The 26,082-nt window shown below is 34.6% G+C and overlaps 1 protein-coding gene across 5 annotated transcripts in view; it reads right to left on the reverse strand.

Annotated features, from left to right (window-relative positions):
* Positions 1 to 258: 258 nt before the first annotated feature.
* The window catches only part of metro (membrane palmitoylated protein 7-like protein metro), a 45,937-nt gene continuing 20,113 nt past the window's right edge, over positions 259 to 26,082 (reverse strand). For 2 of the 5 annotated variants that reach the window (XM_069823053.1, XM_069823052.1), the window contains 7 exons: positions 19,787 to 19,983; positions 18,376 to 18,494; positions 15,899 to 16,078; positions 12,712 to 12,914; positions 12,480 to 12,620; positions 10,369 to 10,583; positions 259 to 3,690 (listed from right to left, as the gene is read on the reverse strand). In XM_069823053.1, coding sequence (XP_069679154.1) covers positions 10,407 to 10,583; positions 12,480 to 12,620; positions 12,712 to 12,914; positions 15,899 to 16,078; positions 18,376 to 18,494; positions 19,787 to 19,983 — 1,017 coding nt within the window. In that variant the 3' untranslated portion in view covers positions 259 to 3,690; positions 10,369 to 10,406. Of the gene's footprint in view, positions 3,691 to 10,368; positions 10,584 to 12,479; positions 12,621 to 12,711; positions 12,915 to 15,898; positions 16,238 to 18,375; positions 18,495 to 19,786; positions 19,984 to 26,082 lie in introns of all 5 variants that reach the window. The other 3 variants (XM_069823049.1, XM_069823048.1, XM_069823050.1) reach the window with 2 other exon arrangements.

Raw genomic sequence — 26,082 nt, forward strand, 5'->3', positions numbered from 1 at the left:
CAAAATCATGGTTTATTTTGATGCTGAGAAATTAAAGTTTATATTGACATATAAACAGATTTTCTTACTTTTTATGGAAATGGATAAATTTAGATTTTTCCTCATTAAGACACCTTTGCCTAGGAAAAAAATATTTTAAAAATATATAGTTAGATTCCGCATTGAAAGTACAAATAAACAAATATTTTTTGCTGATGGTATGTTGATAAGAAAGTATTGAAAATATCAAATAAAGAAAATAAATAGTACGCGCGTGAACTGACTGTCAGACGGGAGCTAGCCGAGACAAGCAAGGCCAGGAGACAAACACGTAATGTTTCGTCTAGTAGCGCATAGCTGGGCTAGCTTTATCAAAAGTTTTCATAAACACAGGAGTAAAATGACGCCCAACGCTCACTTATCTTCAGCTCTCGGCTAGTGATTGTGGTACTGCGCTGTTCAAGTCCAGGCATGTGAAAATAATCTATTTAATACCCTCGAAACTTATTGCCATACCACAAAGCAAACAATGCCGAATCCCTCTTAATAATACAAAGTTTTTTCTCAATATTTTTTTACATTTTTACAAATTGGCAAAAAGCCTAAAAGTAAGTAAAATCAGATTATCTGTCTCTCTGTGTACAATAAAAATAAGGATTACTTCTTAACATAACCTACCAAATGTCAGCTTCAAAATGAGCTCCCATTCAATGTTCTGCAGTAAATGGTTCCAGAGTTCTGAGCACTGAAAGAGACTTGTTTTTATAAAATACGCTAAATTTGTCGCTCAATAGTACGAAAACCGTTTGACTTTTGATAGTATATTTTTGAAAATGCGCTCTCCTCAGCACCTTGTATAAATAGGGAAAAAATTAGAGTATAAAAAAAAAAGCGAGGTTTTTTACCGATCGATTTCATATGGAATAGCCCAAATACATGAAAAAAATCTGAGAGATAAGTGGTTCACATTCGACACCTTGCAAAGTAACACAGAAACAGTAGATATTCAGACTTTTTAAAATCTGAACATGTTTCCTTCTATGTAAAGTAACTACATGCACCCAATAATGTTAGTAATGGAGTTCAGAAATGTTTTTTCTGGTATTTTTTTAAGGATGCTGAAAATTATTATTTGTTTCCAGTGTATAAGAATTTCTCTATACTGTACTTTGTACAGTGGCGAGATAAAAACGTCATGAACTATTTGAATCCTTAAATAAAACATCTTAAAGATATTTGAGTTACGGGAATTGTTTTTCAAGTTCCTTTATACATTCAAATGGATGTTAACTTCTTATTTGCATGAAATGGAATGACAGTCTCAATGCATTACAAAATAATAATACTAATAATAAAAATTGAAGTTACTCTGGATTTTCATTGGCTTTCTTGATATCACAGCCATTATAGACTTGGAAAAAATTACTTTGCACATACCAGCAAAAATACAGATATTGCACTTAGTAATGAAATGTCTTTATATCTTAGCATCATACAGATGTCAACTGAATATTTCAATTTTGTTTGTCCGCATATTACTGGCTACAGAGTAATTAATCCTACACTATATTGTAACTCTTAAATAAATAAAGTAATAAATAGCTGTAGTCCTTATAACATATCAATCATTATGACAAGCTTCAAACTCCAATACAATTGTACACAACTCAATTTTACCACCTCTTTATGTAGAGAGAGAATAGTATTAATGTCTAAGTGTTTTAGGGATGGTCGGAAAGATTGTTCTTGACTGCATATAATGTAAAAGTAACCATCAATTAAGTTCTATAATAATACTATTGCAATGCTTTAGAATAAGATGTAAGATAATTACAAAATATTTTCTGTGAAGACAACATGCCTAGCTGTAAGAAAACACACATGAAAACACACACAATTTGATTAAATTAAATAATATTTGAAGTGTCCCTTGTATACAATCAACAATGTGTTTCTCAACAACACAATAAGCTCATTTTATGTTGAAACAGGAGTTTAACATTAGGAATAAAAAAAAAAATCCAATAGCCTACCAACATGATAAACAGGGAAAGGGTCCAGTCAGTGACTGATATTAGAGATCCATAAATAAATAATACGAGGTAACATAATTGAGGTTATAAAGTTCAACAAACCCAAACAGCATTACTACTGTTACACTTTCTCTCTCCTACAACACAGCTGCCACACTTATGGCCGGTTTTTCCAAGTGTTGTTAGAAAATTTAACGACTGTTAAACTCTAAACAGTTTGTTAATTAATAAAATTGTATGTTTTCAAAACCAGTTTGGTTTAACAGATTGTTAACAATTTGTTAATTTTAAATGTAGGATTTCGGGCAGTTAACTCGTTTAACAGTTAGTTAAATATGGCCGATGTCTCCACAGCTGTTCGAACAGAAGTTGCAAAATTAATATTTTGTGTCTCTCTGTAGGGAATGTTTAGCATATGACTCGTAATATAACATTTAAAAAATACTTTGGACTGTTTAAATACATCAGTGTTATTTTATTTCTTTCGTATTTCGTATCCATAATAGCAACGAGGAAATATAACCTTACTTTGTAATTATTATTCAGCACGTCACCTACAACTTTCATTTGTCCACTGTTTGTTTATGGAGCGTGGCCTACTATAACAGGTCGTCATTTTATGCAAGTTTCATGACTCACTCTATAATATAGAATTTAAAGATTAATTTTAGCCAATCAAAAATTGTCTTACATGTGTAGAATCATTACCAACTGTGTTGAGTAGTTAAAATAGTGCTAACAGACGTTATAGTTAAGTGTTGGTTATCTTAAACAAAATTATGTTGAACAAATGGAAAATACATTAACAAAGCATTAAAAATAAACAGACTGTTAATTTAACATTCGTTAAGCAAAATTAAACATTACTTGGACAAACTGGCCATTAAAATTTCAAGAGATTTCTAAAGTAAAAAATGAAACATCCCTGTTTATCATGATAATGGAGCTGCAAACTATGGAATCGAGAAAAATAATGTGTAACCACAGTAGTGCATTGCAAGCACCTAACCGTATAGTAACTGCACATGGGTTGGTTGACATTTCCCTAAGATGCATTTACTATATCTAAGAGATTCAACAAACTAATTGCTGCAATCATATTATTGTACATTCCATTATTAAAAGAGAGAATTTTCACACCTTTCCCAATAATCATACAAATCAGATCAACATGAATTTCTTTGGTACAAAGTTTACAATCTGTGGGTATATTCCAGGTGCCTTTCAGGCATAACTGACAGATACAGAAGATGCTGTTTCCAACTATAACGACATTAGCATGGCAGTGATTGGTCAGGGCCATAACCACTCAAGGCCTGAGCTAAATGACATACATCCTCATACAATCATGCACACCTGGGAGATAACGATTAACAAGAACTTCAGCTAATATGACATGGATAGAAGCAGCATCCATTCGCATGATACTACTTTGGATTAACAGTCAGGCAAATGCATGTATATAGCCCAAATGCTGAGTAATTACCATATCATTTGCAATACCTTTATCCAGAACAGTATATAAGAAGTTGAACCTGACTGAGGCAAATCTTGCCCATTTATGATAAGTTGATTATCTGTTCCATATGTGGTAACAAAGTCCACACCAACAAGAAGGTGCACTTCGAAAACGGGCTTACATTCATACACTATCCATTCCTTGAATATCATTTGGTATCTGAAAATAAGATAATCATATATTAACGGGGAATGTAAATAAACACAAGAAATAGATTATTTAAACAATGCTGTTAATGTAATGAAGAAACATAGTACAGTAGAATTCCTTGTATCAGGCAACTGTGGGACAAAGTCAGTGCTAGATAACTGATTTTGCCAGATAATTGGAAAATACGTTTATAGGTTATGTAAAAACATACTGTACTGCAAAAACATTATTTTCCATACGATGAATGAGTAATGGAACGGAGAAAAATTCTCTCCGGCGCCGGGATTTGAACCCGGGTTTTCAGCTCTACGTGCTGATGCTTTATCCACTAAGCCACACCGCATACCCACCCCGGCGTCGGACAGAATCGTCTCAGTTTAAGTTCCAACTCTTGGGTTCCCTCTAGTGGCCGCCCTCTGCACTACGTCATAGATGTCTATGAACGTAGGACTGAAGTCCACACATGTGCTGAGGTGCACTCGTTATGAGTGACTAGTTAGCCGGGATCCGACGGAATAAGCGCCGTCTTAAATCACGAAGTGATTTACGCATATCATATATATATTATTTTAATGTACCGAAGTACATATGATATTTCCATGCAGATATTCTGCGTCATCATATGATGAAAATCCCGGCACCGGAGAGAATTTTTCTCCATTCCATTACTCTTTCATCGTATGATGACGCAGAATATCTGCATGGAAATATCATATGTACTTCGGTACATTAAAATAATATATATTATTTTCCATGTTTAAATTTAGTAATTTTCATATAGATACTTGAAAATAAAGTTTTGAAATACGTACAATGTTTATTTTTAGTATTGAATACAATAATGTACATTCATCAATTCATAATTTATTGTAATGCATAATAGCGTAAAAAATACTAAACGTTTTTGTAACCTTATGACAATTTTAAATAGGGGCCATGTGACGTGAAGAACAGTGTAGCCAACATTGCAACTATGAAGATGAAGTAGTGCTCGATGATTTGAACCTCTTTAACATATCTCTAATGTCTTCTTGTTTATATTTACTATCTTCCATTCGAATGAAACTTCTATGCGCTGTAGGAACAGAGAATTTCACACTTTCCTAGTTAGACTTGTCCAAACGAACGGGCGAGTTCAAGTGGTAAATTTAAGGATATCATCTCTGCACATTGTTTCCAAGGCCCAAGTGACAGCTTACTGATCTCCAGGGAGAAAACGAGGTTTTCTATCTATGTTTTCAAGCATGAACAATGTAAAGAGTAAACAATATTCAGCATGTGTGATCCACGAAAACCACTCACATCTTCGACTCTTCCCTTTCACATGAATTACTTTTTTTTTTTTTTTTTGGCATAGCCAAAAGTGCTGTTGTTTTGGTATTGTCGGATATTTGGTGCCGGATACGAGGGGTTTTACTGTACATAATTAGATATCCAACTAAAGAAGAGTTTTGAGTTCTCCATCATGAGTCAGGACATAGTATCTCCGACGCCACCAGGGAACTGGAGCTCCTGAAGAAAACCCCTGTGTTATCAGGACCATGGACTTGCCCAACAGAAGTCATATATTGGGATACTCTGGGGATCGAATCCAGGATGCTCTAGCCACTAGGCCACCATGGCAGCCACAGTTCCAAACTATGAGCGGTGTTTCGAAGTAAAAATATTATAAAAAATTATAAAAAACATTTATTATTAATGTTTAGCCATGAAACCTTTAGAAAGAATTTACAGTTATTTTCCTACACAGTCATCACAATATTATCAAAGCATCTGTTATGTTGTGAAACAAATTGTTGTAATATGTACATCGATTTACCCTGATAATATTTAGTATTTATTTATTTAACTTGGTAGAGATAGCCATCAGGCCTTCTCTTCCTCTCCATCAAGAGATTACAACTGAATACCTATGTCTGAAATCTAACAGTTGGAGAAATATTGATGGGCGAACTTTTAAATGGAAAGAGGTATTATACGCATATTTCTGTTTTAGAACAATGTGAAATGGTACAATATTGAAAATGTTGTATCTTGGTGCTGTTTTTTTAACAATATTACACTTAATATTGGACAGACAAGATATTTAGCTTAGAATGGATCTTTGGCCCAATCCCTGGATATGTTGTTGTTGTTTTCTAATGCCAGGCGTTTGACAATAAAGTCATTTGACCTCTTGCACTCCAATATTTTTCAAAGATATTATCATGGTCATCCATCGAAGCACAGATTTTGAGGTGTTTCGAATCCATTTCTTGGTTTGAGTTGCACAATGGGCAGTTAGGGAACTGATATATTCCAATTCTATGCAGGTGTTTGGCCAAACAATCATGGCCTGTTGCCAATCTAAATGCAGCTACAGACGATTTTCGTGGTAAATCGGGAATTAACTGTGGATTATGATGCAGAGAGTTTCATTTTTTCCCTTGAGATTGTGTTATCAAATTTTGTTTGTTGAAGTCTAAGTATGTAGATTTAATAAATCTCTTCACAGAGTAATACGAAGATTTAGTAACAAGTCTGTAAGTAGCAGTGCTGCCCTTCTTTGCTAATGCACCCGCATTCTCGTTTCCCAGGATTCCACAATGGGATGGTATCCATTGGAATACAATTCTTTTATTGAGTGATATTAATTGAGAGAGCATTTTAGTTATTTCTGCTGTTTGAGATGAAGGTGAGTGTTTAGAGACTATTGATAGAATAGCTGCTTTGGAGTCTGACAATATAACTGCATTCTTAAATTTATTGATGTGAAATAGAAGATTCCTGGGACTTTCACTTATTGCAACGATTTCTCCATCAAAACTTGTTGTTCCATATCCAAGAGATCAATAAAGTGAGAAGAGACAGCACGTAACACCTGCATTGGCACCTTCTTCTCTGGAAATCAAGGATCCGTCAATGTATAAATGAAGCCAGTTTTGTGGAGGGTACCTAATATTAATTGTCTCTAAAAACAATAATCCCTGGATATTAAACTGGTGATTGATAACTAGGCTCTCCATGTCTGTATACAGACCACAAGTTTTGTGTGTGCAAGTCAAAACATGTTTTGAGATACGAGAATAATCAGTAAAGCAATTTTTTAACTGCTTAAAATAACCAGAAAACCATTTTATCCGTTCATAATACTGGGGCAGACATTTGGAATGTCATAGGCGGGGGTAGGGGGGGAGGTACTGATTCCCAGAGTCAATTTCGACGTTTATTTTATAACGTAACCCTAATAATAATCAGTACCTTCACAATTACATACATACTCAAACATGATTAAACATTAACATAAAAATGTAAGCTCAGAACCTGGATGAATATGTAAGATTTTGTCGTGTGTTGTGCACACCCTGTAAAAATGGAATACTTCAATATTACATTTATCCTTTTAGTTTAAAAACATTTTAATACTGTCCACCATAGGTCCATTCTATATTAATGTCGCTTGCAAATCACTTTTAAAGATGATTAAACTATGTTTCTTCAGGACAAGCACACCTTTAATTTAAGTTCACCAGACGTCACTGCTGACATGTAAAACAAACCACTCTCTATTACATGCAGGTATATGGCATACAAAACACTCAGTATTCAACTTACATTACTGTGAGTTTTTACTCCGTAACTGTACTAGCAATGAAAACTACGTTTAAACTTCATAATTCACCATGCATTTAGAGACTGAACTTGTAATACTCTTTCGTATTATTATTATTATTTTATTTATTTATTTATTTATTTATTTATTTCATCAATCATTGTTCACGTCATGGCGGATTAGATGTATTCCAGTTCTTAATCCGCCATCACTCTCAATACAAATATAACAAAAGATTAATACATTTGAACTTATAAGTATCCTCTGTTTACAATAATAATACTACTAACAATAAAAATAATAATAATAATGATAAAAGTAATAATAATAATCAACTAATAAGTATACCTCTTTTATTTAAAACTCCTACTCTCTTAAGAATTATTCTATTACTTCATTGACTACTCTCCGTAGTTTCTTATCATGTAACTCCTTAACATTTTTAATTCCATCTCCGTTAGAGCTTTGACTTTCTCTTCCCATCTAATTTTAACTCTAAACAGAAATTTTCCTAATTTATGCAGATTGCTTGCGTTTAGGTGACCATTCATTTTTTTTATAAGCTGCTATAGCGTTTATTTGTAGACATTTTTTATCCACCCAACTGTGTCTCAAATCATTCGTTGCCTGACACTTTAACGCAATATGCATTGCGTCTTCAGCTAGTCCACACAAAGGACATTTATCCTTCTCTACGTTCCCTCTCTTATTCTTGAGTCTCCAGATACCTAATCTCCACCATGCCATTCCTGTTCTCTCTTCCCTTGAATTTAGTCTAACATATTCTTCTACTACTATTATTATTATTATTATTATTATTATTATTATTATTACTATTATTATTATTATTATTATTATTTAGGTATTTATTTAATACTTCATTTATACTTATATATTTAATTCCCTGTTTAAGGCTTGCTTTACATACAAGCATATTAAACAGTTCAAGATTTTAAAATAGTTGATAATGGTGGAATACGTGTCAACTTTTAACGTTAATTCTAATTAAGTAATGTCAGTTATAATCATACTGTCTTGCTATGACTTACACATATTCCTTCCAGTACATCCTTCAGTATGCAGTTTGTTCTTAGCCAATGACCCAACCAATTCCTTTTTCTCTTCCTGATCAGTTTCAGCTTTATTCTTTGTTCACTCGCTCTTTTTCTACACGGCTTCATTGCTTATTCTGTCTGTCCATTTCACACATTCCATTATTCTCCATATCCACATTTCAAACAAATTCTTTCAGTCATTTCTCTTCACTTCGTCGTAATGTCCATGTTTCTTCCCTATACAATGCCACACTCCACACAAAGCACTTCACTAGTCTCTTCCTTAGTTCTTTTTCCAGAGGTCTGCAGAAGATCCTCAGTTTTCTATTAAAGGCTTTCTTTGTCATTGCTATCCTCCTTTTGATTTCTTGGCAGCTCATGTTACTGCTTATAGTACACCCCAAGTATTTGAAGCTGTCCACTTGTTCTACTGCCTCATTTAGAATTCGCATGTTTACCTTATTTATTTTCCATCCGATAACCATGCTTTTTGTCTTGTTCACATTTATCTTCATCCCATACTGCTCATAGCTGTCATTTAGCTCCAGTAACATATCCCTTAGTATCGTCTCTTCTGCTAACAATACCATATCATCAGCAAATCTTATGCACTTTATTCTTCTTCCTCCTACTGTATTCCGAAAACTGTTCTTCACTAAATCTTCCATGTAGATGTTGAACAGAGTAGGTGATAAAGGTCATCCTTGTCATATCCCTCTCCCTATTCCACTTTCTTCTCCTATCCTGACTTTGATTCGTTATAATGAGATCTCAATGTGATATGACGTCAATATCTCACCATAACTACACCAAGTTAAAATTAAGGTGACATTTAACATTTAATTTTTTAAGGTGACATGTATTTATTTAGCCTGACGAGTTACTTCCTTGGTTTAAAATGTAAATTATTTAAATACAGCATATAAGAGGGCCTTAAACTAGAAATGTTTAGCTTAAATGTAGTTCTGTTTATAAGTATGCATAAGGGTGTAATTATTTGACTTATTTGAACTGTTGTATCAGTGAAGCGAGGTGAGTCAGTGAAGTTATGGTTTTACAGTGCAGTGAATAGTTCCGATCAGTGATAATTTATAGCGTCAATGAAATGTGTTCTATAGTGTCAGTGAAATGTGTCCTAAAGTGTCAGTGAAATGCGTCATAGTGCCACTACAGTGAGTGAGATGAGAGTAAAGTGAAACACTATTGAAATTTATGTAGGGCCTATACATATGTAGGTTGTATTGTAAAATTAGGTATTTTATGTTTTATTATTAATTGTAATTATTATGTTAAATTGTATTGTGTATTACCGGTTGTTCTTTATGGTTGTGAAACTTGGACTCTCACTTTGAGAGAGGAACATAGGTTAAGGGTGTTTGAGAATAAGGGGCTAAGAAGGATGAAGTTACAGGAGAATGGTGAAAGTTACACAACGCAGAACTGCACGCATTGTATTCTTCACCTGACATAACTAGGAACATTAAATCCAGACGTTTGAGATGGGCAGGGCATGTAGCACATATGGGCGAATCCAGAAATGCATATAGAGTGTTAGTTGGGAGGCCGGAGGGAAAAAGACCTTTAGGGAGGCCGAGACATAGATGGGAAGATAATATTAAAATGGATTTGAGGGAGGTGAGATATGATGATAGAGATTGGATTAATCTTGCTCAGGATAGGAACCAATGGCGGGCTTATGTGAGGGCAGCAATGAACCTCCGGGTTCCTTAAAAGCCAGTAAGTAAGTAAGTATTCTTATTGTATTGTGTATTGTATAATTGTAATGTGTATTGTTCATCATTTTATTGTGTATTGTTTATATTGTGTATACCACTGCCACCAGGTGCTTGCCCACTTGCAGTGTAAATAAATACATACATATAAACAAAAAAAATAAATATCTGTGAATTGTCATGCTCTCGATGGCTAACTATTACACATACAAACAGTAAAATATGTCCATTGGTTTTATAAATAAATGAATTATATTTTCTGTATTAATAACTATCGAGACCAAACTGTAAGAATGTATTTTCTCACCAATGACAACCTGTTGGTCTTGAATCATCTGAATGTTGTCACTGAACCCACGATGCTGGAACCCACAAAGGCTCTGTTTCTACCCTGTTCACAGCTCGAACTAGTTGCTCAAATGCTGCTGACAAATCCGCATTCTCGATAACTTCATCAAACAAGTGGCCATACAGGAACTCTATACGCTCACTACTATGCAGCATTTCATGAAATTCTTCATCCTGAAATGAAGTGGATAATGAAGAACTGCCTAGACACTTTATAATATCAAATGACTTCAATATGCATTGTTATATTCAGGAGAAAGATATGAATGAGTAAACCAGTGTATTCTTAACAAATATTGATGTCAACACAGCTTATGTCACAAGACCTTTTGGTGTCACAGATGACACATGGCATCCAAAATTACATGCTGATAAAGGAAAGCGTTCACTACATCGTATCGCACTCATCGTATGAATTGCACAGATCGGAAAAAGACAATCTTTGCTGTAATTGTTATGTAACCGCGTTCACTACATCATATCGCACGCATCACCTCTCGGCAAATCCGTCCACGTTTCTCGGATGGGCAACTTTTCTGATGCGTTCGATCATGGCCTTCTTTAATAAATCAATTTCAATTGGTCAACTGTTACTATTATGTTGTGCCATGTTCAGTGTCGCGCCAAAATGGCAGACGGAAAACTTACTTCACTTGTAGAAAATTTCGAAGAATTATATCATTTGAGGTGTTCCCATCAAGTCATTTCTTACATATATATTATGTAACCAATATTTCTTTCGTTTCTTCCTCTTCAATTAAGACGCATGAAGCAATTACAAATTCTTATTCGCTAACAATCATAATTAATAGACCTAACCTCAACTCATCTATTTTCAGTAATGTCGATATTGTACGACATCATGTTTTAAACAGCTGATAGGGGAATTCGATGAGGTGATGAGATGGAGCCGTTACAGTGAACGCACTGCACTTAAAATATCTGTTGCGTGCGATTCATATGAGGAGTGTGATACGATGTAGTAAACACTTACCTTAACACAAGACTGTATTTGAGAGATTAAGAATAAATTGAAAGGAAAATTGCGATATGTGACAGATTTGTGCACATAATATGATACAAACGATCTAAATTAAGATCCTGCCCTAAGAAACTGAAATGCCAAACAATAAGTTTAAAGCAACTTGTAAAATTTCATTTTTCGGATGAAAATTTCCAACACGACTAGAGAAAAAAACTTACTTTGTTTCCAAAATTTTTAAAGACATCCTGATTTTAAGTATGCTACAATGAAACAGGTCTGAACAACTAAATAACTGAAAGTCTTAAATTTTACAGGGACATTCTTCTTTACAAAAAGTAACTTTCTCCGAATTTTTTTAATTAGTGCAGAATTAGATGATTATACAGTTCTTTATTTAATGTCGCTTTTATTTCCGAGTTATGTCTAAAGTTACTTACTTTACAGGAAGAATAAAAGCTTCCCGAATTTGAAGCATAAGTTAAGCAAAATATCTCTTATACCATATGGAACATGGCTATGACATTTGAAATAGAACATAATTTCTTTTCGCAACTGACTAATTTAAAAGAGAAATTCTATAAGATAAACATAAATCGAATATGTCCACATAGAATACAAATTAACACCGGCTGGAAGGATGGATAGATACGTGAGTTGAAGAGTAAAATTAGTTAAAAAATTGAAATTGTAATGTAATTTTTATTATTTATTCATTTATTGTTTGGGTGAGAAAAACCAGAGCATTGTTGAAACACTCTAATAAAAAAAAAATACTAACATAAAACTGAAATAATAAAATTCTTTAGAAATTCATACTGATAAATTTATACGAGATACATGTGGCTTTAATTCATATCAGATCAGAATACAACATTTTCGTTTCATTAAGCATGCAAAATTAATGTTAATAAGATTTTTTCATATGCAATAAATCTGGTCTTAAAAAGATACCATAAACAGAACAAACAGTCTTAAAATCAGTTAGACAGGAAAACAGAAAAGAACACTGCAATTTTTCCAGACATGAAATACAGTGTTTTGTCTTCGTAATGATAGTAGAATAACCTGAATATAATTATACTTACAGTAAAACCTCTAGAGTTGTTTTCATCAAATGTAGATCTCGCATAAGCAGCATTACGAGTTTCTTTAAGAACATTAAACGGTGGTGGTTTTATGTAGATTATGTAAGGTTTTAACTGAGGAATTCTCAACATCTTCAAGGCCTACAAAGAAAACGAAGAATACTTATTATCTGGCAATCTGGTACAATATGACAATGTACAATGACCATTACAGCTATCATAAGAATCTGACCTGATAATGTGGGTTCAAAATGCACACATATCCTGCATTCACTAACGACTTGACACTTTCTGCAGATGTTCCATATAAATTTCCTTTGTATTCCCCAAATTCAATAAATTTTCCAGCTTCAATTTCTTCTTCCATTTTCTCTCTTGTGACAAAAAAGTATTCTTTCCCATTAACTTCTCCATGTCTCACCGGGCGAGATGTGTCTGAAAGAGAGTTCATCTTGAGTGTTTTACATTTTACTCTCACCTATTAATTTAACAATATGCGCTGATATATGACTGAATGGAGGCAGTTATAGGTATGAGGTTTGCACAGATGCGTCCACCCTAAACTATAATCCCAAGGTATGCAGCTTCATTCAACAGTTACAGATAAAGCGACTAATAACAATATTTTCCCATTTTTTTTTTTTTTTACTTCAAACCTTAGAAACTGCTAGGACATTCACAAAGAAAATTTTTTTACAAATATTTTATCTTTACTAATTTACAAAGTAATATATCCTACATCATCCAGCAACAGTTGAGAATCGTGCATCAATTAGTTACTCATTCATTTTCAACTTTAACATTGAAAATGGAAGATTTTTTATTTTGTTGAAAAACTTATTATAAATTCTCTATAAGGACTAACAGTCATCATATAAATACCGAATAATAATAATAATAATAATAATAATAATAATAATAATTTATTTATACTGGCAGAGTCAAGGCCATAGAGCCTTCTCTTACACTCTACCAGGTCACAATTATAAGTTGTCCCCAAACTTTCTGGCAACACTGTACTTCTCACGGACAAATTACTACAACCCAGGGTTTAAGCCACAGTCGCATTTTGCTACTCGACTTCTACAAATGCTACAAACTTTCAATGTAAATGAGCAAAAATGCGACAACCACATTGGACTTCAGAAACGAAGATGGTAATGGAGAAAATGAAATCAGAGATGTATATGAACTAATCAGTTATGGAGAATCTGAATTTAAATGAAATGCTAATGACATGGGAAATGTTTAAGAGCAATAGATGTTCAGGAATTGATTTCAAAGAGTTGCTGCAATTCATGTAAGTTAAGTGAACAATTTCTTCTAATTGATTTATACAATTCCATCGCATACTGTAAATTGTGAGCAAGAATTTAGTTGCATGAATCTTGTAAAAACTGTAATTAGAAACCGCCTTTCAGTAAAAAGAGTTACCACTCTGCTAACAATAAATCTTGAAGGGCATACTAGTAAAGAATTTAAATGTTTAGAGTGCCCACAAAATAACGTATTTTAATGTGATGCAAATTCGGCAGTAATTGATTCTAAACATACCTACTCTCTTTCCAGCTAAATATTGAAGTAAATGTAAATAAATGCACGTGGCATAATAGTTCCTGATTGGCTATTGGACGCACAACTCCTCCAAACTCATGCTTGTCATCATCTTCCTCACATTTAAATAGTTCCTTCTAAAATAATAAAATGTATAATATACATGGAATACGAGTGAATTAAACATGTTTATAAGAACACTTTCTTACGACTTAAACAACATGTTTATATTAGTAGTTTCAGACATTGCGTGTTAAAGCATTGTAACGTGTATTATGGCAACGCACATGTGTAATAGGCATTAAATCCCTCCCAAGGTGACTTGCAGCTTCACAGAGCACATCAGCACAGCTGGTAGAACGCAGTGCGAGATTCAGTGTTGCCAACCTCAAATAAATTTCTGTAGAATTAAAGAAATTCTCCACTCTTCAAAGAATAACATTTAATCACGAATCTACAGAAAAAGAAAATCCACTATTCCCAGTAGATAAATAATAAATATTAACCCTCTGTGAGGATTTTACGGGTTAGTTTAATGAATGTGTTGAAATGTCTGCAATATATCAGACGTTGGCTGCCCTGCGTGCTCACTTGCTGAAAATAATGCGCCCTGCTGGCTGCTTTGGTAGCTATAATCTTTTCGCTGTAAGAAAAATCCTAATATAAACAACAGCACGTGACTGTAGTGAGGCTTCATTGGCCGCAGCGTGGCGCCATAGATTCTCAGTACGTGTTTCCGCCTACTGTTGTACATTCTGTTTCATGTTAAACATTTCCCGTTACTCGTCAAGTAGGCCTAACCTCACTACTATGCATTCATTTGTTTAGGAAATATTTACTTTATAATTACTCTAATTAAAACTCATATAATTTATTGTATACATTTAAGACTATTTGTTTTTCTCCGCTTTTGAGAGGATTTCCACTCTTACGATTAATAACCACACACACCGAGGATGCAGAAGCCATACTTCAGTACCAAATGCTTACGTGAACAACTATGAGCTCTAGTGACGCCAGCTTGTTATAAGAACAGACTACCTCGGTATTACTGTTTGTATTCATCCGCGTTCATAGTACATAACAAAATATAAAAGTAGCTTTTCTTTTACATATCGTTTTACATATGAGTGAAGTTATATGTTTCATTGTATTTAACAACTAGAATTTAATTTTTTATTTTTAAATAATACAAGATGATAGTTTCCAAATACGGACTATATTTTCCTGCGTCGTGTGAGTGTTTCGACTGGGAGCCAATCACGGGTATGACAGCCATGTGCTTGTGTTTACATTAGGATTTTTCTTACAGCGAAAACAGTATAGCTTGCAAATGCGGAGTAATACATTAAGGTTTTGTTTACGTCTACTTCAATCTTTAGTTGGAAATAGTTTACGTATAATGATTTACTTACATAAGTATATCTGGAGTGTGATAAGATGGATTGAAAGTAATAAAACTCCAAGAAACAAGTTACATAACTTTTTGTTTCTGCAAACCTTATTAATTTTATTTTTGTACAATAAATTATTTAGAATATTGCACAAGCTTTTCGCAGTTTGCACGAATATAATTTTCATTTGCGCATTTTTGAGACAATTATTTATTTTCTAGCTTAAACCCTGCTACAACCCCTTAGAAGAAACATAGTAAAAATTCAACTGTTATTCCTGAAAATGTAAGAAGTATTTAAAAAAAAAATTAAGATTACTAAAGAAAACCGTTGACTAACAATCAAAAATGCATTTAGATTTTTCATTCCTCTCACTTAAAGGACTGATACATGAAAAGAAAAGTAGTAAGTTTTCTTTCATTTGTATATTTCAATTAAAAGTAAAGTAATAAGATGTGCATAAAAACTCACATGGAATAGGCGTCTTATATTTTTCTTGGTCAGTAGCAATGAGTCTCCGCTTGAGCTCATTGCGCCCAACACCCGGAGGCCCGATGAGTACCACGGGTCTGTGTAGCCCCGGGCGTGGGTAAAGCTTAGCCACTTCCTCGTATGTGGCAATCTCCTCGCGGTCAAAGTCATCATTCTCGGCTGTGTCATACATAATCTTTTTAGTTTTAGGTTTAGAGGCACAGCGAGGGGACTTAGGGGACTGACACCCAGGGAGGACTGAAACAGAGCACAAACCTACAGGGAAGTTAGCGGGCAGCAAATGTAAGCCTAATGACCAAACCACATCGCTGTGTGACCCTGAAATATACCAAAAACAAAACGGTCTCAATTCAATATAAACATAAAAACTTAACATAATAAATATCTTTTCATAAAATTATAAATGCAATTTAATTTCTGAATTTCAAGCAACTGCAAATACTAAATTGTTGTGAACACAAAAATGTTAAAATTTCACACCATGAAGGTATTTATATAATTCACTGCTTCATTTAAACTAATTGTGAAGCTAATATTATAATGAACTTAAAATAAATGCATTATTCATAATGGTAAGTTAATTATAGTAAATAATAACACTGAACTTAGACAAAATAACGTTTCCAAAACAAAAAAACACCATGCTTTATTCTTCTAGGCATTGGCGAAAAAAGTTTTGCTATAATTAGTACATGAGGAATTAAAATATGAGTGTAGTTGCAATGTAAACAACTCACATTTACCATCAGGAAGGGGGGAGAAAATTACATTGTAATCTGGAACCAGAGATATACATACATGCTAGCATCAGCAATATTCTTGTTAACAGTAATAATAAATACACAGTTAGTTAGTACATGTAATAACACTCCTTTACGTGTCAGTCAGCAGGAAGTGATACACAGCACAGAATTTAAACTAATTTGCTACTCGCTAACTTTATATTGTGCAATTTTCTCTAGATTGAGTTTAAAAATTTAAGACACAGGGTATTCCATTTCATCCACAAATCACAGTCACTCTAAGTCACCTCACTATAGAGCAAGTAATAGCTTTACAAATACGTTTCCTTGGTGAAATACGTATGTATCAGCATACACCGATACTATACTATTTCCTGTAGATAAATGGCACTGATATTTATAAAGATTAGAAGTTCTCTATTGGTTCCAACTTTACCAACTTACTTATTAGGTAAAAACGTAATACGGCGAACGCCAGTAGGGGAAGTTATCCCCACCCGCGCCGCTCGGCACCTCGCTCGCCTGCTCTCTCTCTGTCTCTCTCTACTGTCTGTCCTGCTTCGATGGATCATTGCCTCGTCTCGCATGTATTTCATAACACGTACTAACAAAATCGGGGCATTAGACAACAATGTAATGTGGTTTTTTCATTAAACAACACTCACGTGTTAACTTCGCACAGCCCCACTGTCCAATGCACACCATCAGTAGCATCGCTTTTCGGCGCTAATTTCATATTTTTCCCACAGGTTGGACACTCGTAATGACTAGCAAGTAGTCCATGTTCCTCACAGTACCTTACCGTATCCGTCTTCAAATTCTCCCTGCACAATTTGAGGAAGGAGTACACGTCTACACGTGGTTACGTCTGTACACGAAGCTGGACACGGACACAATGAAGCTCCACCAGCGTGCGTTAACACTTATGCCACCCCCACAGTCAACCCCTACCAAGCTACATTCACAAGCCCGCCACTTTCTACCCTCGGTCATTGTCCCCCATGCCATTCTTCTGCAATACGTTATGGCAGTTCCCTTAAACATAAATAGATTTATTTTCCCTTCTACCCCCAACTCGCCTCAGTAGCCGAGAGGTCTAAAGCGTGACCAAAAAGCGTGCGTTTAGCGTTTAGTTACGAACTTCCTCGGATCGAATCTCACCCACTGCGAAGTCATAAGACAAAAAAAAAAAAAAGAGAGAGACCTGAAGCAAGGAACAGAGAAGGAGAGGTTAGAGGGAGAGGGAGAGGGAGAGGGAGAGAGAGGGGGAGAGGGAGGGAGAGAGAGAGAGAGAGAGAGAGAGAGGCAGACAGGACGAAGTTCCTCTTTTGGTTCATAGATGTCGCATTTATTCTTTTTGTTCCACTTTCCTACACTAGATGTCACCCCACCCTAAACCCCTATTTCCACTAGTTCCCGCTAGAGTGTGTGGTGAGCTTGTAGGGGAAAAGTGGAAAGGGGTCGTGGGCGGAGCTTAGCGTTCGCTGTATTACGTTTTTACCACTTATTAAAATTAATACTGCTTGTAATAAAAAAATAATAATAATTTACTAGCTACATAAGTTCATGAAACACACTGTGTTTTAGTTATGCAATAGCCAAACAGTGAGATACAGCATGTGAGTGAGGCAATATTAGATGATTAGCATAATGTACAAAAAGCATTAATGTGAAAGCGTGCTCTTTGGATCTACCGTTGGTTCCTTATCTCACCTTCTTCTCCTGTTTTATCCTGCTGGGTTCGTTCATGCAGAATCCGACGCTCTTGGAGTGCTCGGCTAGGTATTAATCCTGCCCTCATATTGCGATCTCCTTCTTTTCGAGCTTGCCACCTTCAGAAGCACAATTTAATCAAAATTAACTTACATGCGATAGCCATTAATAATATCCCATCTAATACGCTAGAAAGGTTCAGTCTAATTTACAGACCCTTAAGAAGTTACATGAATTATACATAAACCTGTAAGTTAACAATAATTAACTGATACAGTAAAACTTCTTTTTTACATTTCACACTTACATGATTTTCAGACATACTTTTTTTACTAAAGTTCCAGCAAAATTTCTAAACTTTCTTGATTAATTTCAGTTATATGTTTTCGTTCATATGTTTTTCACACTTATATGATAGTATTTAAACCCCAGGAGATACGTTTTAAATCACTTAGACTCGAAATTAGATTTGTCGTGAAAATGTAGTAAGAATGCGAAAATACAATACATGTTCATCGTGAAGATGCTTTCTCCACCAAACTTGTGTCCTTCAATGACATTATTATAGCTTTTGGAACAATGAAACATTTTGTAACACATCGTGATGTAAGTGAACAAATTATGGAACAATCATCACAATAAATTTGAGGGCATAGTTTATTCAATCGAAAATAACTGACTTTTTATAAAATAATTACATGTTATTAAATGAAGATAATAGAAGATCAAGGTAAGTCAATGTTGTAAACTTTTCTGGACTGGAGTTTTGAAAGTAATATAGCAACCAGTTTTGTCTCTAAGCAGCAAACATTTGCTACAAATAATACTACATTCTTCAAGAACATGTGTTATAAATTTTAGTACTGCATTACAGACTCAAAGATGGCTTAACTGTGGAGTCCTAGATTTCACTTGTGAAAATTTTACTAAATTGACTTAACTTGTACTCCCTGCATAGTCTTCAAATGCTATTTCAGATATACGTTTTTCTCACTTATGCGTTTTTTCTTCAGGTCCCTATATAAATGAAGTTTTACTGTTTAAGAGAATGGTAAATTGAAAACTGGAGCAAGTACAAGCTCTTCTAAAAACAAGAATTCATTTCCAAGTCACACTCTTAATTATTGCATTATAGAATTTATGTAACACAGTATCACTGCTTACACACTAAATATATACAAAAAAAATTTAATAAAGGACACTGTATTTACTCACATACAAGTAAAACTTACATGTAATCAGCACCCTATATTTCTCGACATTAGAAGCAAAGAAGTATTTTGATTTGCTTATGTAACAGATTCAGAGTCCATTATAAAATTTCTGGAAGTATTTCACATTATCATTATGTAAGCAGAAAATATATTAATGGATAATAAAACAATAAAAATAAAATATTAGATGAACTTACCAGTAAGCATCATCTTGGCTTACAATATGTAAGACATCTCCTTTTACAAAATCCAGCCCGGCCTCCTTGCACGGTATGTATGGGTCAGTTGCAGACGTGTAGTCAAAATGTGCTCGAACCCGGACTTTGCTTTCTCGTATCCCTACCTTTCCATCAGCAGGAACCAATTTGAAGGTTATAGTACCTTCAGAATTTTGCTGTAATAGGAACGGTTTAATTATCTTATTTGCTTGCTTACTTCACTAAATCACAGTGTGATGCTATTTGTATAATTCAAACATTTACATATCCATTTCACCAGACGTAACAGTAACAAAAATACATAAAGTAACCCTTTGGTATATGTTGGTTGTCATTAATTTTGATGATGAGATTCAATTTATATACACTAAGTTACTTAATTAAATAATTTCCTTTGGCATGTTTCCAGAAAAGCTACAACCTACACCAAAAAATGCACAATGTTTGGTTGCAATTGCTGAGTCATTATATAAAATAATTGTTAATTTATTAATACAGTCATTAGAACGAAAAGTGTGATGGTGTTTGACAATGTGGTATGCTTGCATTAATATTTGGTTGCTGCTACTTTCGTCTCTTCACTGGATTCTGGTTTTATGAAAAAATGATTTCACTTTTTTTACTACAATTTGGAGCACTACTTTTTGACTTATGCTTCTTTGACTGAAGATGTTCTTTCAAATCTGAATTACCGCCTATGCACTTCACTTGCGTGATTCAGGTTCCACATACTATGGACAGATGGCAGGACTGTGACCCATTTTCAATTTGCACACCACTTTGGCGGGCCACATTATGCATGATGTGTATCTGTGAAGGGTTATGTCATGTACTAGGTGCTAATGTAACTAATTACAAATTCTGCATTCAACCTCGTTGTCACAGCGATCCCTCTTGATAAAATGCCAATCCTTGGTATAGCTTTCATTGTACTTACAGAGCATTTTGGTGATGCATGACTGATTGCCAATGAAGTGATTTTCTTCTTTGATAATATTTAAGTACAAAATGAACAATTATTGAAAATAATCTGTTTACATAACCACAAAATCAAAGAAAGCAGAAGTTAATAAAAATAACGCATTTGCGTTGAGACAAATGAATAATGAAGAGCATGTTCTGTCACTGCCTTCTAGAAGATATATATGTACACATAATGCCTGTCCATGTTACACATAATATGAGATACGATTCATTGCTATCAACACTATTTTGTAATGAGAATGTGAAATAATACAATATTATGAATCATGAAACAGTTTGCCAAAAAACAGAAATCATATTATATGAATCGAAACAAAAATATCACAAAAAGCTGGCTTGAAGAAACCGGGACAAAAGAGCATCCCAAAAGCTTTTCCGCGGGACTCTAGAATAGAGGACAAAAAAGTGACACAATTCCAGATTTCCAGGATGTTTGGTCATCCCACGAAATGCTATTGTATGACTAACTTTGGCACGTTGTACTTTTTATAAGTTAGGACATTGTTTTGAACAAGGGTTTAAAAGTAGCAATTGCTGAATCAATACAATTACAATTACACATACTATTTTCGACAATATATTTCCTGCTAAAAGTACCTACATTATCATTTAATATCTCTATATATCTCTCCAAACTTTATCTATAATATAAATAGTAAACGAATATTGAAGCCACCGGCGTGGCTCAGTCGGTTAGGGCGCTTGCCTGCTGATCTGAAGTTGCGTTTGGGCGCGGGTTCGATCCCCGCTTGGGCTGATTACCTGATTGGGTTTTTTCTGAGGTTTCACCCAACTGTAATGTGAAAGCAAGGTAATCTATGGCAAATCCTCGGCTTCATCTCGCCAAATATCATCTCGCTATCACCAATTTCATCGACGCTAAATAACCTAGTAGTCGATACAGCGTCGTTAAATAACCAACTAAAATAAAATAAAAAAAAAAAGCGAATATTGACAGACTTTGGAATAGCTACTGCAATCTATACTATGTGTAAGAATAGGGAAATATTAGTTTACATCTTACATCTGTGCAAAGTCTAACATTATCTTTCACAATATGATGAACGAAGTAATGAGAACAACTGAACGGAATTAGAAAAATTAACATAATATATTCACAGTTGAGAAAGAATTTAAACGTCTTCTCTTTAAGAGAAAAGTTACAGTTACTTCTGTTAACGTATATGTGAAACAACAATTTTACATGTCTCAGGCCAGTATCCAGCCAGTGGAAAACAACAACACATTTGTGGAGGAGGAGCAAACCATGCCTCTCTATATAATTTATTATCATATTATTAGTAATAATGATTGCTAGTAATAGCATCTCGTGAAATGGTGTTGTAATGTTCTACAAGAATTAACTTCTTATAACAGTATCTGTAAAAACAGCCCCCCTTCCAATCGTGTAAGCACAATGAACAACAAAACTTAAGATTGGTATATGGAGAAACTTCCGGCTTATACCGCAATGTCTTGGTGTTAGTGGCTGACATTTCGACTGCTGTGTTGTGGTTATCCTCAGAGCAGTGGATAAGGAAATAGTGTGTGAGCTTGTATATATATGTATATAGAAGTCTCAATGGGAGAGAACTTTCAATGAGGACTTTCCTCTCCCATTGAGACTCCTTATCTACTGCTCTGAGGATGACCACAACACAGCGATCGAAATGTCAGCCACTGAATACCAAGACAACGGGTTATAAGCCCGTAAGTTTCTCCACAGACCAAGTACACCAGCTGCGGAAGCCTACGCCAACACAAAACTTACGATTACTTGCACCTGAAATGTAAAATTAATTAACAACATTTCTTGACTTCGTTTCTACTACGTGCCATTTCAGAGAAGCAGCGTGTATTGAAAGACAGAGAGAGAAACGAATAATTTCCTCAGAAGTGCTTCTCAGAATTAAACTGGTTTGCATGGAGAAGCCTGTGTTGTGTGGACGTCTATGAATCTTCCTAACATCTGGAGACGTAACTTTCTAATGGAAATGTCACTGTTGTCAAAATTGATGTTATTTCTTGCACGACTAATACAGACTAGTATCAATCTCACATTAAAAGCGTGAGTTCCTAGAACTGCAGAAATTACGTCTATAAATAGTGAAGATACAGTATCACTTGTCCATGTCAGATAATTACAGAACGTTATATTTCATTCATCTCCAATCCTTGCTACACAAATACATCTTGCTATACAAGAGACATAATACAACAAATAATTACAATCAATTTCTGACAGAAAATTCACATTAATTACCACGTTTTAAAATTCAAGGTTATTCTATTCAATTTTTTGACATCAAATGGCTTACGATGAAAGAGTAATGGAACGGAGAAAAATTCTCTCCGGCGCCGGGATTTGAACCCGGGTTTTCAGCTCTACGTGCTGATGCTTTATCCACTAAACCACACCGGATACCACCCCGGCGTCGGACAGAATTGTCTCTGATTAAGTTCCAACTCTTGGGTTCCCTCTAGTGGCCGCCTTCTGCAGTGCGTCATAGATGTCTATGAACGTAGGACCGAAGTCCACACATGTGCTGAGGTGCACTCATTATGAGTGACTAGTTGGCCGGGATCTGACAGAATAAGCGCCGTCTTAAATCCACGAAGTGATTTACGCATATCATATATATATTATTTTAATGTACCGAAGTACATATGATATTTCCATGCAGATATTCTGCGTCACCATATGATGAAAGAGTAATGGAACGGAGAAAAATTCTCTCCGGCGCCAGGATTTGAACCCGGGTTTTCAGCTCTACGTGCTGATGCTTTATCCACTAAGCCACACCGGATACCTCAAAATCTGTGCTTCATTGGCTGGTCATGATAATATCTTTGAAAAATATTGGAGTGCAAGAGGTCAAATAACTTTATTGTCAAACGCCTGGCATTAGAAAACAACAACAACAACACCGGATACCACCCTGGCGTTGGACAGAATTGTCTCTGATTAAGTTCCAACTCTTGGGTTCCCTCTATTGGCCGCCCTCTGCACTACGTCATAGATGTCTATGAACGTAGGACCGAAGTCCACACATGTGCTGAGGTGCACTCGTTATGAGTGACTAGTTGGCTTAGTGGTTAAAGCATCAGCACATAGAGCTGAAAACCCGGGTTCAAATCCCGGCGCCAGAGAGAATTTTTCTCCGTTCCATTACTCTTTCATCGTATGGTGACGCAGAATATCTGCATGGAAATATCATATGTACTTCGGTACATTAAAATAATATATATCAAATGGCTTCATTGCAAACTAGCTGAGCATTGGGAAACAAACAATTTTATGATGATGGTAAGAATAAGGGTAGAAATGAAGGTATGACTTCAGAAGGACGAAAGTGTATGAAAACTTGCACTAACATTGTGAACGGTCCATCTCATCTTTCTGAGATATGAACTCTTTCATGGAGAGATAGTTCACAAGCCATTTGGATAACAGCATGCCAAATCTATGGTTAAATTCAACATGTATTATAGACTTTATTTAATGTTCATTAATTCTTAATCCCAATGTGACACGAAAAAATATGGCACCATAAAATCAGACACGATGCAATATGTACCAAACAAATATTAAAATACACATTTGTTATTACATACATCCTTCATGAAGTGATATGCCAGTGTCTGCAATACACATAAGAAAATAAATATATGAAATTGCTTTCTTACAACTTCTGAATGTGAAACCACACAGCTACTGTCTTATAAAAATGATACTCAAAATTTGATTTCCATTTATTTATGAGGCATTTTAACAGCTGCTCAGTATACATATTTCTGAAGAGAGAAATATTTTTGTGCGAGATCGTGCGTATTTGCTTGCTTTCTGCACAAAACCAATATGCAGTAAGTGTGAAATACCACATTCAGTATTCCCAACGTAACACACATAACAATTTCCCTCTTCTTACCGCTTAAGCGCCACATTCATTTTACTGCTTTAGGCTTTTAACATATTATTTTTAGAGACGTTTAACATAGTAATAATTATAAATTGGAAACTTACCACTGCAATTTCACCTAAATTGCACGTTAATTATTGTTTTTAAATATTTGCAAAAATTAAGTGAACTCTACTACTCCACAAAAGTTATTGCATTCCTGATGCAAGTAACATTAAGGAAGCCGTGAAAAAATCAACAAGATTCCAGATGCCGATGTTATTACTGCAATATGTTATATAAATAATATTGTTAAAATATTAAAATGAAAAATAAGTCATTACATAACCTTACCGTTTGTTTTAAGTTCGCATTTATAGACTGGGGGGAAAAAAAAGACAGATGTATATCACGGCCTGCTGGAGTATAGTAAACACAGAAAACATTTTATAGCAACAATGTCGAAGAAAGATATTTTGGTATTCCAAAGTTGCCGTCATTAAACAGAAACCAACATGGAGATTTCATTGCAACTAATTAGAAATTCGTCTTTCAGGTATGTAATAAACGATCTTCGCACAAAATAATGTATGATACACGAGCGGTATGTTTGTTTTCATGTTCTCGGAAATTAAAAAAGTTCAACTACGTTTCGCTTTTTCAATCTTTTCCTCGACCATGAAAACGTCAACATACCGCTCTTGTAACGCATATTACTATTATAGTTCTACCAGCCTTCTATTTCCTTACAGATTTGACAAGTTTGAGGCTGAATGAGTTTTCAAATATCACAATATTGCAAATGTGTAGCAGCAACATACAGAATGGTGAGCAGTCCGTTTAATGAACAGGAAATTGTGTTTTAAGCCCAAAGCCTTTACAAGTGGAACAAAATAAACAATTCCATATTAATGTGAAATGCATCAACATGCACAGTAACATTCTTTCCCAATGAGCATTCATGTCATATCTCCTTAACAAAAATGGTGATAGATATTAAATTGCAAATATGATGCAAAATTTTGGAATTTAAATTTAAATACCTGTAACTACATTGTGCCACTCTGGACGAGGTATCAACCAAGAAATAAGATACGTACGTGACTGGTTAAAAAGCCTGGAATAGATAGTGAGACCTCCATTTAATGTTTATCTAAGAAAAAAAAAATTGGAAATAAATTTGTGCACTAATCTGGAGGAATTAATTAAGTAGGCTTATATGTAAACATAAATTCACGTTAATGGGAGAGAAAGAATATTAGACACAGGCTCTAAAACCGTACACTGATAAACTACATGTATCTTACATTTTTAAGGGAACATTTCACTAAGATACATAAAATTAAAAAATCAAATCAAATATACCCTCATGATCTGGTAAATATGACCTAT

This window comes from Periplaneta americana, chromosome 4 (genome assembly GCF_040183065.1).
Source record: "Periplaneta americana isolate PAMFEO1 chromosome 4, P.americana_PAMFEO1_priV1, whole genome shotgun sequence".
Lineage (NCBI taxonomy): Eukaryota > Metazoa > Arthropoda > Insecta > Blattodea > Blattidae > Periplaneta > Periplaneta americana.